The sequence below is a fragment of the Drosophila albomicans genome, chromosome 3 (assembly GCF_009650485.2).
Source record: "Drosophila albomicans strain 15112-1751.03 chromosome 3, ASM965048v2, whole genome shotgun sequence".
Lineage (NCBI taxonomy): Eukaryota > Metazoa > Arthropoda > Insecta > Diptera > Drosophilidae > Drosophila > Drosophila albomicans.
The window spans coordinates 36,921,092-36,936,763 of NC_047629.2; the positions used below are offsets into that span (position 1 = coordinate 36,921,092).

The following is a 15,672-nucleotide window of genomic DNA, read 5'->3' on the forward strand; positions in this document are numbered from 1 at the left end:
CTTAAAAAATGCATATTTTATACTTTTTAATACAATCTTTTTGTGCTTACTGCTATTAACTATTCTGAATATATATACTTGACAGAATGCATCTGTCTGTGGCAACTTAATGAAATAGTCCAATAGTAGTTGTATGTGTTTTTATTATATTGTGTATTACATATTTAACGTCTGGCCGGAGCTCTGCCTCTGCCACGTCCCCTTGGTCCACCACGTCCACGGCTGCCTCTTCCTCGTCCTCGGTTTCCAACACGGCCACTATCCTTTTTCTTTGACTTCGACTTGGGAGTATCATCAATAAGCAGAGTTTCCAATGGCAGACTGTCGGGCAGTATGAAGTAGCGTATGTTATTACCACGAATGCTCAAGGACTCCAAGTGGACGGGATCTCGATTCTTGATGGTCATTTTAACACTTTTCAGATGTGTGTTCATAGCAACATCCACTCCGGTGATTGTGCCATGAATTTGAGTTCCGTTCTTCAATTCAACTGTCACAGTCTCGTGACTTAACTTCATTAAGAATCTGAAAAGGTGAATTTAATTATAAATATAATTAAATTTAGTTTCAATGAGTGCATCATTCATTAAAAATTAGTATTTAACATTTCGCGGGGTTTTTCGACTCTTAAGCATGTTGACAGATGCACACACACACATACTTAAGTACAAACACTTGGGTTATATGTATACAAATTTGCAATCACACATGTAATTAATACACACAGCCGCGTTTAGGTTATAAATTATATTTGGTGGCACTCGTATACTTAACATACCTCACCAACTTCATTTTGCTTTATTTATATTGGTACCAAAAATCAGATAAATGCAAAAAATTGGAGCCGGCAGGGAAAAAGAAACTACAACGCCGCATCAATTGTATTAAACGTAGGCAAGATAGCGTCGCTTTTTCTATTATCGATTTATTCGTAGGGTGGTTGATGAAGCAGCTATCTAAATGTTATCATTTTAATTTTATTACAAAATATAAATACAAAGGTTTTAATTATTAATAGTGTAGTCATTTTATTAATTGTATGATATGTTTTGTGTTAATGGATTTGTCCAAAACAGTTTATTTATAATAAATTGAAGATTTCAACGGAATTTATCGAAATACAGTATCGATATACACAGCTGATGGTGTTTCGTTTTCGATATACCAAAATTGTGAAACATTTTTTAAAGGGTGTGGAATTGATGAGAATATTTTTTTTTGGTCTTCTTACACCCTGTGCCAAATAGAGTCTAGCCAGTTTTTAACAAACTAGAAGCAGAATTAAATTAATATGTTGTTGTAAAAGTTTGCAACAGTGAAATTGATAAAACAAATAAAACGGAAAGGGACTAAAGCGCTTATGTCCTTTTAAATATTGAAAAGTATTCACATAGTTATTAGGCGATGGCGTGTTTTTACGAACACCGAATATATGGCTTTGTGACTCTTTTACTTTTCTTATTTACAAATGAATTTGCACAAGGATCTATTAGAGGTATAAATAAAGTGTGAAATAATATCAAACATTTATGCAAAGCAAACAACTACATATATGGATTTTGTGATAGTTTCCGTGTTTTGACTGCATTTTATTTTGTATATACACATACACATACATAAATATCTACGCAAATTTATCTGCAGATATACAAACCCAATGTGTGTATATACACATGCATATTCGTATGTACTTATGTATGAGTGCACACCGCCTATTTGCTTTATGTGTGATAAAGGATTTTTATGTGTTAGTCGAAGGATGAGAAACTGTGAGACATGCTCGACATTTCGTTTGCAAGTACGCTTATTAGATCTGTCATTTTTGTGTGTAGTACACCCCTAAAAATGGGCCAGCAAGTGTATACTAATATTGTGTTGTTGAAAATGGGTGGTGGGGCGAAGTAGAGGGGGGAGGGCGTTTCATAGACCGGCCGCCGTCAACAGTTGAGTTCAGTCAACAGTTGAGTTATTCGATGTTACTTTTATAAAAATTTTAATTTATGCTTGTCGTCATTTTTAATTATAAAAGCGTTTTTTGTTTGATGTGCTGTTAATTAAGTGTCAAAGTGCAGTACGTTTTATTACGTTTCATTCGTCATCAAATTGGTGGAGCTGTTAAGCCCTTTTTGCTGATAGGGTTTCGTGAGTGGGGCTGACATCATGCTGTATTTTTCTGACTGCACCTTTTAAAACTATCTCTAACTTCTTTGTTCTTCACTTGTCGTTGCAGAATGGGTGAAAATAGGGACAAACGCATCCTTAGGATGTGTTTCCGAGACAGAACCTGCGACTTGGATATTTAAGAACGAGAGCATTAACGCTGTGGATACCAGGTAAGCATATACATATTATATATATATTTTGGTAACTTAAAAAATCTATGGAAAATAATACTATATAATTGCTCAATTAAATAATACATCATCTTCTGTGAAAGTTACTATGATAGTAAAACACAAAAAACAAACACTTAATTATATTTTCTTATCCAAAAGATTTCAATGTAGTATAAATATAACAAAACTTGATGAACCATTATAAAAATGATATATTTTGTAACATTTCCGTTAACATTTTTGTTATTTATTACTTTCAGATTTACAATTAGTGGTGATATTGTGACGGATGATAACAGCAGCGATGGTATATCTAAATATAACAATGTGCTTCACATACGTGATGTGGTTATAACGGATATTGGCAACTACACATGCAAACTTCCTAAGAGCAATGACACAATCGCATACAACTTGCAGCCATTTCTTCAACCAAAAGTCATTGATAGTACGGTTGATTACATTAAACGAAAGATAGGTCATAGTGCCATATTGTATTGTGTATTTGACATTTATCCACAAAATATGACCTTAAATAAGCAGTTGAAATGGCTAAAAGACGGCAGCCATGTGGCGGATCTCGAAAACTTTTACAGTATCACACAGTTGAGCGAGACACGATTAAACTTCACTTTGGAATTCACAGAAGTCTATAAAAAAGAAAACGGCACGTATAAATGTGTGCTATATGGATCCACTGGTGAAGAGATTGTGGCCAAAGAGATTGCGTTGCTTGTGATGGAAGTGCCACAGATCAGTATTGATTATGTGAAAGCTGTGGGTGCCAACAAGATATTTCTCAATTGGACATCATACGATGGCAACGATCCAGTGCAAAAGTTCTTTATACAATACGCCCAGGCGGGTTCATCGACCTTCGAATATTATAAACAGTATATCAATGGCAACTACACATCCTATGTGCTCGACAATTTCAAAGCGAATACAACTTACCATTTACGAATAACTGGCAAAAACTCGATTGGCGATGGGACACCAAATCAATATCCATTTGGCGTCACTACATTGGATCATGATCCAACGTTTATACCCAAAGTGGAGACAACCGGGAGCACAGCATCGACAATTACGATTGGCTGGAATCCGCCATCGCAAGACTTAATTGAATTCATTCAGTACTATGAATTGACTGTGTCCGAATCGGGTGAAAAGTCCAAGTTAATTGAGACGGTCACTTACCAACAGAACTCTCGCAATTTGCCATATATGTTTGATAAATTGAAAACTGCAACTGACTACAAGTTTCAGGTGCGCGCTTGCAGTGATCTGACAAAGACATGTGGTAATTGGTCTGAGATTGTGAATGGCACCACCATGGATGGCGTTGCCACGAAACCCATGAATTTGACTATTCATTGCAATCAGCAGAATAACTCCCGATCTAATTCTGTTTCTGTTGGTTGGGGTGTGCCCAAGACACCAAATGGCAAAATCGTTTCATATCTCATTAACTTAGAGGGCAATTATACATACAATCAAGATGGAATTATATCTACCGAAAAGTGGGGACCAACTATACGCAGAGTGGATGAACCTAGTCACAAAGCCAGCTACGAAAATGTCAGCCCCAATACGAACTACACTGTAACCGTCTCTGCGATAACGAGACATAAGAAGACTGGCGAACCTGCTGTGGCCAATTGCTTTATGCCTATTTCGACGCCCGAAACAATTGGCAAAACGATGTGGACAAAGGTGAAGAACGGTCCCAAATATGTCTTGAAATTGTACTTGCCCAAAGTAAGCGAGAGAAATGGTCCAATTTGCTGCTATCGATTGTATCTGGTTAAGATCGTAAATGGAGACATCGAGTTGCCTCCTCCGGCTAAGCTGAATATAGCCACGTTTAATGAGCTGAGTAATATCAGTAAGACACATAACCATGCTTATTTGGCTGAGATGCTTAGTACTCGCTATTTCAAATCGGAGATATTTTTGGGCGATGAAATGCGATTCTCGAATAATCTCGAGGACCTCCTTGCCAATGATGATATATGTCGCAAGTGTCTTATCGATACTCCTTTTTACAACACACAACGCCCCATTTCTAAACCAGGTACGAATTTCAATGTTTATGTTGAATTTAATGAGTTAATCAAGAATTTATTTTTTAATTTAGATCCCATTCTGCCACCTAAGGAAGATCTTATCAAGCTTGGCAATCTAACAGAAAACTCGATTAAAATGTTAGAAGGCAGAAAACGTAGAAGACGAAATCCCACAGTTGCTACAAGCAATGAAGACACGAGCTTAGGCACTAACATTCCAACAAATGCACCAGAAGAAGTTGCTGTCAGTAATCCCCTAGAGATTTGGGATGGCGAAATTGACATAAATTCAAATTACACTGGATTTATTGAAATTATTGGTAAGTCTTAACAGACTTTGTTTATATTACATGTATACTAACTATTTTATTCTCTACAGTGCGATCTGGGGAGACTGTTCTTATGGCATATAGTGATTACTTTGATGTCATTACACCCGCTACTAAAGCTGAACAAATTCAATCTCTTGACGATACAAAGTTTTATTTGAATACTGGTATTCAAGTGCTGGCGATTTCACTGGCCGTAGTTGTGATCTTTGTAACATTATGGATTATACATCATCAAAAGACTAAGAACGCAATGCCCGACGAAGATACCTTGACATTGAGGGACTCATTAAGGTATTTATTTATCTAAAATACTATTTGTGATTAGCTAATTAATTGTTTTGCCCACTTAGCAGGGCACTATTTGGACGACGAATCAACAACCATAGTCAATTCATTGGCTCTGGTAACCAAAAGGGTTTCGATACTGGGCCTATACATAAAACCGATTTGGTGACAGCCTATAAGAATCGACATAAGGACACAGATTATGGTTTTCTACGCGAATATGAGATGCTGCCCAATCGCTTTAGTGATCGTACGACAAAGAATAGTGATATGAAAGAAAATGCATGCAAGAATAGATATCCTGATATAAAGGCATACGATCAAACTCGAGTGAAACTATCTCCAACTAATGGAACCCAAAGTACTGATTATATTAATGCTAACTTTGTGATTGGTTACAAGGAGCGGAAGAAGTTCATTTGTGCCCAGGGACCCATGGAAACGACCATCAATGACTTTTGGCGTATGATATGGGAACAACATTTAGAGATAATTGTGATGCTTACGAATCTGGAGGAGTATAACAAATCAAAATGCGCGAAGTATTGGCCAGAAAGAGTTTTCGATTCCAAACAATTTGGCGATATTTCGGTTAAATTTACCGCAGAGCGTAAAACTGGTGATTACATTATACGATCATTGGACGTGACGAAATCGAATCTTATTGGTGAAGAGGAAGACCATCGACAAATAACACAATACCATTATCTGACATGGAAAGATTTTATGGCTCCCGAGCATCCGCATGGTATCATTAAGTTTATACGACAAATTAATTCCGTCTACTCTGTGCAAAGGGGGCCAATATTAGTGCATTGCAGTGCTGGTGTTGGCAGAACTGGAACCCTTGTTGCACTCGACTCTCTTGTTCAACAATTGGAAGAAGAAAGTATGGTTTCGATATTTAATACAGTGTGTGATCTGCGACATCAACGTAACTTTTTGGTTCAGTCCTTGGTAAGCTATTGCAGCAGTTTAATGATGGATAATAGTGCATACTTTAATACTCTTTTTACTTAACAGAAACAATACATTTTCCTTTACCGAGCATTGTTGGACACTGCCACCTATGGGAATACGGATATACCGCTAGCTTTGCTTCAATCGACAATTGACTCTCTTAAATTTAAACCTAATGAAGGAAAATGCTTGCTGGAAACAGAATTTGAGGTTAGAACCACATCTTTATTTAAGTTCCATTCCCAAAAATAATAATATAATTTGTTCTCCATTTAAAGAAATTGATTTCGACAGCTGATGAGATAAATAAGACCTGCAGCGTAGGTGAAGTTGAGGAGAATATGCAGAAAAACAGAAGCCATGAAATAATTCCATATGACCGCAATAGAGTAATTATATATGCTTATTAATGAATGTTAGTTACCTATTAATTATATTCAAAATCTTCTTTAGGTTATTCTAAGTCCAATTCCAATGCGGGATAATTCCACATACATAAATGCTTCGTTTATTGAAGGATATGATAATACTGAATCATTTATCATCGCACAAGATCCTATGGAAAGTACTATAGGCGATTTTTGGAGAATGATTTCAGAGCAAAGTGTTTCCACACTTATAACGATTTCCGAAGTGAGTATGAGATTGATGCCAGATTGTCAATAGTTACATATATGACCAAATCTCTCTTTCAGATTGGCGAAGGTCCAAGGAAGTGTCCACGCTATTGGGCAGATGATGAAATTCAATATGATCAAATACTCGTAAAATACGTACACAGTGAAAGTTGCCCGTATTATACACGGCGTGAATTCTATGTAACAAATTGCAAAATCGATGATACTCTGAAGGTTACGCAATTCCAGTATAACGGTTGGCCTACTGTGGATGGGGAAGTTCCTGAAGTATGTCGGGGAATTATTGAACTTGTAGACCAAGCGCACAAACATTATAAAAACCATAAAAATATTGGTTGCCGATCTCCCCTCACAGTTCACTGCAGGTAATTTAGATATGTCAATTAGTTGTGATAAATTATTGATATAAATATAAATATTTCTTATCTTTACAGCTTGGGTACTGATCGAAGTTCAATTTTTGTTGCCATGTGCATTTTGGTTCAGCATTTGCGATTCGAGAAGAGCGTAGATATATGTTCAACCACAAGAAAATTGCGATCTCAGCGACCAGGACTTTTAAATTCATTCGTAAGTTATATTACAACGGCACTTAAATAATTAGTACAAATAAATAACAAACAATTTGTTAATTTGCAGGCACAATACGAGTTCCTACATCGCGCCATAATAAACTATTCAGATCTACATAAATTATCGGAAAATATTGTGGATTAAGGAAATAATTGTGTGTGTACTCATAAGATAAGTGTAGGCAGCTTTACACATTAAAATACATAGATATTATAAAAATGTACATTTCATGAAACTACATATAGTATGTACGAGTATTTGAATGCGGCGAATGTATACATTTTTTTACCATTATATTTTTAACCTTATACAATACAATGTGTCTATACAGATGCTTATGTATATGTCTGTACGTGCGTATTTATATATATATTGATAAAGCTACCAAAGGAAGTATATTAATTTATTTTATAAGATTTCGTGTAAAAAATAATAAATAAAATATGTATCTTTTACATTTATGAAAACAATCCCTTTTCTTTTAGTATTGGTAAAACTCTGTTTTGATAACACAAAAATTAGGAGAAGTTAGAAAGTTAATTTGAAAAACAATTTTAATTGTGTGGATCTGTTTTAAATATAAGGGAAATATTGCGAGTAGGTAAGAAAAATAATTTAGAGGGAGAAGGAAAAGAGTACAGTGTACATGTCGCAGTGTGATGAAGCTTATCCAAAATTATGTAATGAAGAACTTTAAAATTCTACTATTTTGGGAATAATACACTGAAATCTTCTCGGGCCTTCTACTCATCAATCACCTTAAGAAAATACTTTTCACGACTAAACCAAAACTAATTGAGTTGCCTGGTTAATTGGGTGCATAAAGGGTGATTTATTAATTCTGTTTTCACAACTCTTAAAATACAAATTAATGTTATTGCCTACTTATATGATAAACTTGTTTTATGATTAAAAACCTTTCTTAAATTTTTAATTCAACTTTTAAAGTTCGCAGTAATTTTTATTATACATACATAACATACTAAAGATTTATTATTTTCCTTTAATTTTAGTGTAAATTACAACTTTGTCTATTTGAAATAACGCATATAAGAATTCTTTTTTTTCTTTCTTTACTTTTAATTTAATATATATCATAAACTTATTTAGTAAGTTCAAACAAATCTGAAGCATGAACTTGGAATGGTAAAAGTAAATTTGGCGCAGAGGCAACAAATTATGTTGTACTACATACTCGTAGTATCTGCTCATACACACATAGATACATTAGTAAATGTACACGGGAGAGAGCAGAGCTTTCATTAAATTAATTAACTTTTTTGTGCAAATATTGCCGGGTGCATAGAAACGTTCTGTATGTCAGAATCAGAATACGAAACGAGCCAGAGAGCGAGAGAGGCGAGTCGAGACTCGTATCGGTTGCCACTTAAATTCATCATCAAGCTGAAAATTATGTTTTCAGTTAAAACTGAAGACTTGTGTAAACACTTATGAACGGCCACTCGGCCTGTACGACGAGTACGATGTTGAAAATTTAATGATTCTTTTTCCATTTTCATTCACTAACTGAAATTGTAGGAGTGTCTGAAAAAGACAGATGCAGCTGATGACTTTGTGCTTGATGAACGAAATGTGGATGGAGTTGAAAGGTCAGTTGATGTACTTCTATGCCTGTTTGCCCGCATTCTGATTCCGGCTTCTCTAGTAATTAGTCTTTATGCACTGTAAATAACTTTGTGTAAATTTAAAGTGGAGTGGGTCAATAAGAATTAAAAAAAACTATTTCTCCTTGATCCTCAAATTCTTTTTAAAAAATTTGATTTCAAAAATAGAATTTTCTAATTGTGAATTGTTGAATAGGTATGCTCGTCTTACCTATTCAATAATTGACAATCGGCAAAATCTATTTATTCAATCAAATTTTTAGACTAAAATATTATAGAATATTAAATATTTTATGTTAATGCTTAGTGGCAAAGTCCGTATCGAAGTTGCTAAATAAAAATTACAGGATCCTCCGAAGGTTATTATTAATAAATTAAGTTGACAAATTGATTTGCAATGTTTCATTTATAATTTTTCTCATAGTTTCGCAGGATATGGTTTGGTATACAGGCAAGCTTATGCATACATAATGAATAATTTATCGCAAATATAGTACTTGTTTTAATCCATTCATTTGCCTTATCATCTTATCAATACGATAAACTTCGCCACGTGCCAGACATTGATGTCTCTTTTTTTCGAAAAATAAAGAACCAAATAAATGAATATATTATAAACATAAAATAAAAAAAAAACAATTATCATTATCACAAAGCTATAATCAGGCACCTTGTGCCTGCTATCTAATAAGGGCACCCGGGGGATTGGAGGATTGCATGAAAAGCATGAAAAGCGACCAGCGGCCCACAAACAAATATTTACATATGTATTTCAATCCGTCATTTGGTAGTCACAAGCGTGAGAAGAGCAAACACAAAACTTCGTATCTGCGACATGCATAAGTGGAGCGAACTTTGGTAACCCTGCAATAACAAAACCAACCAACGGCAACCCTAACCTGATGATGTTGTCCTCTGGCTGCGGAGGCTGACTTACGAGTATTTCATGGCTCAGCAGCAATAGCAGCAGCATCGAGTTGGAAAAGTCAACGTTAGAGTCAGTCGAGAGGGATAGAGAAAGAGCATTGTGGGAGGGTTGTGGATGACTTCAAAGGAGCAGCATATACACAGAGAAAAAAGATCTGTTTGTTGACAAGAATTATGCTGCCTTAATCTACAGATGTCCAAATTGTTCATGTAACAATAAGTGGTATTAATATTGCACATTGTGAACTAACACTACTTATTTTTTTCTTATTTATCGTTATTTGTGTATTGAAACAAAAAATTTTTGTTTTTGTGTTTACTTTGTATAAACAATTTTTCCATAGTGTAAAGTACATTTAACTATTTGCAATAGTTTTGAAATATTTGGTGTAAGAAGAATGTTAATTTGTTAATATTAAATATCATCGAAATCGATTTATGACTCAGGAAAATCTGTGCCGTAAAAGTTTATCAATACTATACATTTTTTCTCACTGTGTAGTCCGGTATGCGCAGTGGGCATTTCAGTGCCGGTCTCATCCGCAACACGTGCCTGCTTCGACGGCGACCGCCGCCCCGTCGCTCGAGTTAAGAACGCCAATTGTTTGTCGGACATAAACTGCAGTCGAACAGTTTCGGCTATGATAGCTTCTCATCGCACCACCGCCCACTTCCCACTTCTGACTGCCCACCTCCCACTTCCCACCGCACATCGCGCACACATAAAAAGCAATAAACTAAAATTAAGTCAGAAAACGTGTCAAAGTCAGTGCTCAGCGCACTGACAGTGATGCAAAAACAAACACAAATAGCGAGCGTTGGTCCTTGTTTACCTTCATAAAACCCACCAACTTCGCTAGCGCATGCCTCCCGCTCCTCTTTTGCCCATCGGCTTTGAAGGAATCCGTAATCAGTGACGCTACGAGGAATAACCCCTGTTAGAAACTCACCCCGCCAGGCAGAATGGAGAGTGTTTGTTCTATGCGCAATCATACAACAGTTCTCATTAAGTTAACTGGTAGTTCGTAAAATTTTGAACAAACTTAATTACTGCGAATGAATCAATGTTACTTAACAAGGATACATTATTACTGAATTATTTTGTAAGCAAAGAAGGAATAGAGCTGTTTTGTTTTAAGTGCAATAGGTTGTATATTATAGAAAATACATATACTCTAGCCATATTTTAGTTTCAGCTTGTTATGTTGTATTAAGGAAATATTATCAGCAAAATTAGAATAATTATCAAAGATTCTATTCATAACGAAATAATTGAAATTAATAAGGTGAGATTGCCGTTGGATCGTACTTTAAAAAAATATCCTGATGAATTAAACACAAAAAAAAAATGATTAAGCATAGTCTTATATTGAATGGCAGTCAATATAAGACTATGTTTAATATTTGGTTTTAATTTAGTATTACTTTATTCCCTCTATTTTCACTGCATTATTGAATACAGGGAAATTGTTGGGCAAAAAGTGTAAGTGGGGTGGAAAAGATTAATGTAACAACTGAGGAATATTATACAGCTGATTTAACAATGCAGAGCCAAGTTAACGAGCTAATAAAACTAAGATTTCTGATAAAAACTTATAAGAATTTACAATTGGATTTAAAATAAAAAGCGAACTTAATTAAATGAGGTAATAAACAACTTTGAACTCGATTTAGTGAATAAAAATAGTTTCACTGCCAGTTAGAGATTACATTTTTGCAGCTTTAAAGCTTACAAAAGCTATAAAAAAGGCTTGTTATAAATTAAAAAAAATATTATATAGAAACATTTATTGAATGTGTAGATGGAATAAATGGACTTTTTAAAAGCCACCTTTCGTCATCCTCGATTTAGCCATGCCATTATATTCGCATGCAGGATAATGTATGTATCGCATGTAAGATTAAGTTTATAGTTCGTTCTGAAACAACTCTTATTGTTGGCAAAAAAAGAACCCCACATATGAATGTACAATACTATATGGGCATATCCTGCACATTATGTTTTTTTACTTGCCATCTTTGGATCACGTGGAACGAAAGGGGGGCATGTTCCTTAGAAGCGGGGAGAGCGACACGTTTTATTTGTTTGTTGTCACATAGCGACGACGTTTGGCAGCAGTAAAGGACGTGTCACGTGCCATATTGTTTCATCCTGATGGCTTTCTGCTTTCGGCTTTCGGCTATGTGTAATGTTATGGTCGGGTGTTAACACAAACTTTGTGTGTCTGATTCGATATTCGTGAAGCTGAACCGGTACGCCCACCCTGCATCCTGTTCCGAACCGCACACAAACTCTCTCACACTCCCACTCCCACCCAGATGCTGCTGCTGCAAATGATGAGTTGTGCCTAATTCATAACCACATCGAAAGGAATTAACTCACAGCATGGAGCCAGAGAGTCGACTCACAATCTCTCTGTGTTTTGTTAGGGGGGTGTTAACAGAAGGGTGGAAGTAATGCTTCCCTGTAGTTCCTGTTGAAATCAAGTCACTTTTATACACGTGTCTTAATTCGTTTGGGTGAGATTTTAAAAAGGGCAGCCAAGGGGTTTAAGTGAAATTAATTACGGTAGCGTCATCAATCGATTGGGTGGCAAGCGAATTGTAGCGAAATATTATTTCGATATTTCCCAATAGTACGGCATTAACTAGGATTAGAGATCATTTTCTCACAGCGAACTATGGCAGGAATAACATGAATATTCCCGTTACGTTTTGTTTTTAATTTAATAAGCCCTAAGACTATGATTAGGGAAAGCTGACCTCCGAAACAGTGAGGAGAAATTCACTTTTTCCCAAAGTTAAAGCCCTGTCTTGAATTTCTTTAAAATGTAAACTTTAAATTTTTCCAATTAGCGTGACAATCTTCAGGAATGAAGACAGCAATCCCAAAAACCGAACGAAAATACCTCGAGGCTTTGGTTTTAGGGAAGGAGTTGTATTTGTAAGGAGAGGAACTCCACACCTTAATGTATGCATGCTTGTTCGATTGTTATGATTTTTGAGTCATGTTATGTTGTAGGCGTACATACAAATAATTTTGTCAGATATAAGCATTGATAACGGAGTGCAAACATCCTTTCGTAGGTGAAATAACATCGGATGTGGCTGTGTTTGGTCGCCAGGGGGTCCTCGCTTGTTGCCAAAGATACTTGTACCAAAGCTATCAAGAGTTTCAACAGTTTGCAAGTAATCTCTTGTTTGTTTCATTGTCTGCATTCATATATTGTTGTTCTACATTATCAACATAACTACAGAAACAAGGCACTGCAGTTGGACTTGGACGTTGGACGTGAAATTGAAGTTGAACTTGGACAACGGACAGCAGACAATCGACAGCAGTCTGTAGACAACAGAACAGAACAAAACAGAACTCAACAGACGGAAGACAAGAGACCATCAGGAGCATGGTAGAAACTAGTTAGTCAGAGATCGGCACAAGTAAGCAATTTCACAAATAAGAACATATTCTCTGTGTACACAAAGCACGACAGCAGGATAAGATAAGAACAAAATTCCGCCAGCGCCTGCTGTGCAGGTCCAACACAGCTTGCGCAGTATGACGTACTCGCTTCTACTCTCTTCTTCCTTCCTCTCTTCTCTTGATTTTTATTTTTTTTGGGGGACTTTTGCGGCTCACACCAATCCCACTGAAGCGTCTACACCACAGTCATAAATAATTGTACCCTACAGTCAGTTGTGGGAGTGAGGGATTTGCTTTAACCACAAACTATCTAATTCCAGAAATTGTTAAAACTGCATTAAAATTGAGTTTACATTGAGACGATTTGAAAAATTCAAATTTACGAGCAAAATATTAAAATAAAATATTATTGTTTAGTTAAAGTTAATGCTCGGGCACAAGTATCACATGAAAAGCCCAAACGTGGAAAAGGCGATATTTTGGCTTTTTTTAAATAAACAATTATTTAAAATATAAACAACTTGGTTTTTGAAAAATTGTTCTTTTTATATATAGTAGAAATAATTAAAGATTATTGGAAAAAAGAAATTAAATCGATTAACATATTTTTATGAATTTTACATCACATTAAAGTCAGAAGTGTCAAACATGTATTCACTTTTGCTCGCCACTGTATATTTTTTGGATAAAACCATTTCCATTAAAAAAAATAAAAAATAAAAAACTAGGTGCAGGGTATTAATAATTAATAATGTACAAATTAAGGTTTGGTATTCTTGAGATTTAACATATATATTGTCAAATTAGGTTTTTGTTGTTTAAATTAAGATAATTCATCAAGTCATATTATACTATAAGGTTTAAATAAATGTATAGGAAAAAATAATGAATAAGGTATTGTAATCGAAAACATTGTTTTTCAAATAGTTTTCTTAAGGCCACTCGCTTAACATATATATTTATTTCTGACTTTATATTTATGGAGTACTATAAGTTGATAAACTGCATTAGGACTAAATACAGGATTACTCGAGTTATCGTTTACAGGATATATTTACAAGCATAGATACTTGCATTTGGTTTGTGACGTTAATCAAATCTGAATACCCTTCCTGGGTTGGGTATAAAAACATGTGTTAGCATTTTCGGATAACACATAATGAGCATCTAACAGTGGAAATAATGTTATGTAAATGTAATTAGAAAACATCATCAATTCCGAAAAAACGGCGTAAATCCTTTTTAAATTTTAAGTACACTAGGCTAGGCGAAATTGAATTGTACCCATGGCCATTATTGGCTTTGCAGAACCTTTTTTTTCGCCTATTCTAATCCTTCAATTCATCTAAATGGAGTCAAATCCGAAAATTGGATTGGAGAGTAACGCCCACTCTTTGTCACGCTGAACGGCAAGCAAACGAGACGAAACGAAACTGAAACCAAACCAAACTAGATTCAACCAGACACAGAGTACAACAACAGTACACACAGTTATGGGTAAGTATTTCGGTTGTTCCACCCCACCATTTCCCCCCTCCACACCCACAGAAACACTCACCACTCTCCACTCAATGCTGTGCTTTTGCTGTTGACTGGCTGCTGTTAATGTGCCAGCCAAATGCTCAATTGCGGTATCCCAGGACATGCCAATGAGACTAGAATAGGGGATTTCAACTCAACTTCATTGTGTTCTTGGGCCAAAGTGTCCGTTTTACTGGTGGAAATGTAAACAGAAGAAAATGGATATTCAATTACTTAAACGGTTAGTCCATTGTTCAATCTACATACACACGCACACATACACTAACACATACAAATCAAATTTGCATATTTCCTATTTGTCTGTTTGTTTTTGTCGAGCGCAATAGACAACTGTTTAGCTGAAAGCATGCATAGTTAATAGATACATCATTTACATAAATTTAACCCGACAATATTTGTGATAAATAAAGCTCATTAATGCGGCAACTATTAGTGAATTTGTTTGTTGTTGTTGAGGCACTTTGTTTTGTCTACTTTACATTGTTTAGGGGAACTAATCGAGCTGAACAAGTTTTAAATTGAACAGTGATGAACCAACTTAATGAACCATAAAAAGATGTAGTTCGATACAATTAACTGTTATCGAACTTGAACCTTGCTAAGCTCTCATAATAGGTGTAGTTGGCAAGTGATCGAAGCTACCTCGATACAATAGACTGTTATCGAATTTCGAACTGTTATCGAGTTTAAAGCTTGCTAAGCTGTTATAATTATATGCTTTTTAAACGCTATAAACATAACGAATCAAAGCTAAAAGTTAGCTGCTTTTAAAACACAATTCTTAATGTCTATGTAAGTGTACTTACGGTTAAAGCACTCACCAACAACATTGTCGTAAAATTAATGAAAGCGAATTTATTCTATGCGGATTGCTGGCCCTTTTTTTCTCTTCTTTTTGCTGCTCAACTGAAGCAAGTAAATGTTTGAATGTTTCTTAGAGGGTTGGCGCAAGAAAAGGAAA

At 35.4% G+C, this 15,672-nt stretch overlaps 2 protein-coding genes and 1 long non-coding RNA gene across 6 annotated transcripts; 1 reads left to right on the forward strand and 2 right to left on the reverse strand.

Annotated features, from left to right (window-relative positions):
* Positions 1 to 123: 123 nt before the first annotated feature.
* On the reverse strand, positions 124 to 903 carry LOC117569067 (probable small nuclear ribonucleoprotein Sm D1). The gene is made up of 2 exons (XM_034250081.2): positions 779 to 903; positions 124 to 525 (listed from the first exon to the last, which is right to left on the reverse strand). The coding sequence occupies exons 1-2, from the start codon at positions 790 to 792 to the stop codon at positions 165 to 167; spliced, it is 375 nt and encodes a 124-aa protein (XP_034105972.1). The 5' UTR covers positions 793 to 903; the 3' UTR covers positions 124 to 164.
* A 328-nt stretch (positions 904 to 1,231) lies between these two features.
* On the forward strand, positions 1,232 to 7,653 carry LOC117568598 (tyrosine-protein phosphatase 69D). Of its 2 annotated transcripts, none has more exons than XM_034249348.2 (12): positions 1,232 to 1,495; positions 2,231 to 2,333; positions 2,597 to 4,413; positions 4,477 to 4,725; positions 4,785 to 5,028; positions 5,091 to 5,979; positions 6,046 to 6,192; positions 6,261 to 6,371; positions 6,436 to 6,615; positions 6,678 to 6,985; positions 7,055 to 7,190; positions 7,260 to 7,653. In XM_034249348.2, the coding sequence occupies exons 1-12, from the start codon at positions 1,405 to 1,407 to the stop codon at positions 7,335 to 7,337; spliced, it is 4,353 nt and encodes a 1,450-aa protein (XP_034105239.1). In that variant the 5' UTR covers positions 1,232 to 1,404; the 3' UTR covers positions 7,338 to 7,653. The 2 variants fall into 2 exon arrangements, with proteins under 2 accessions (XP_034105239.1, XP_034105238.1); XM_034249347.2 differs by having other exon boundaries at positions 1,233 to 1,495; positions 5,088 to 5,979; positions 7,260 to 7,652.
* Positions 7,654 to 9,336: 1,683 nt separating this feature from the next.
* LOC127565568 (uncharacterized) lies at positions 9,337 to 15,180 on the reverse strand. 3 transcript variants are annotated; one of them, XR_007954902.1, is made up of 3 exons: positions 14,972 to 15,180; positions 14,728 to 14,883; positions 9,337 to 9,390 (listed from the first exon to the last, which is right to left on the reverse strand). It is a non-coding gene; the product is annotated as an uncharacterized LOC127565568 (long non-coding RNA). The 3 variants fall into 3 exon arrangements; XR_007954901.1 differs by having other exon boundaries at positions 14,966 to 15,180; XR_007954900.1 differs by having other exon boundaries at positions 14,958 to 15,180.
* Positions 15,181 to 15,672: the final 492 nt, after the last annotated feature.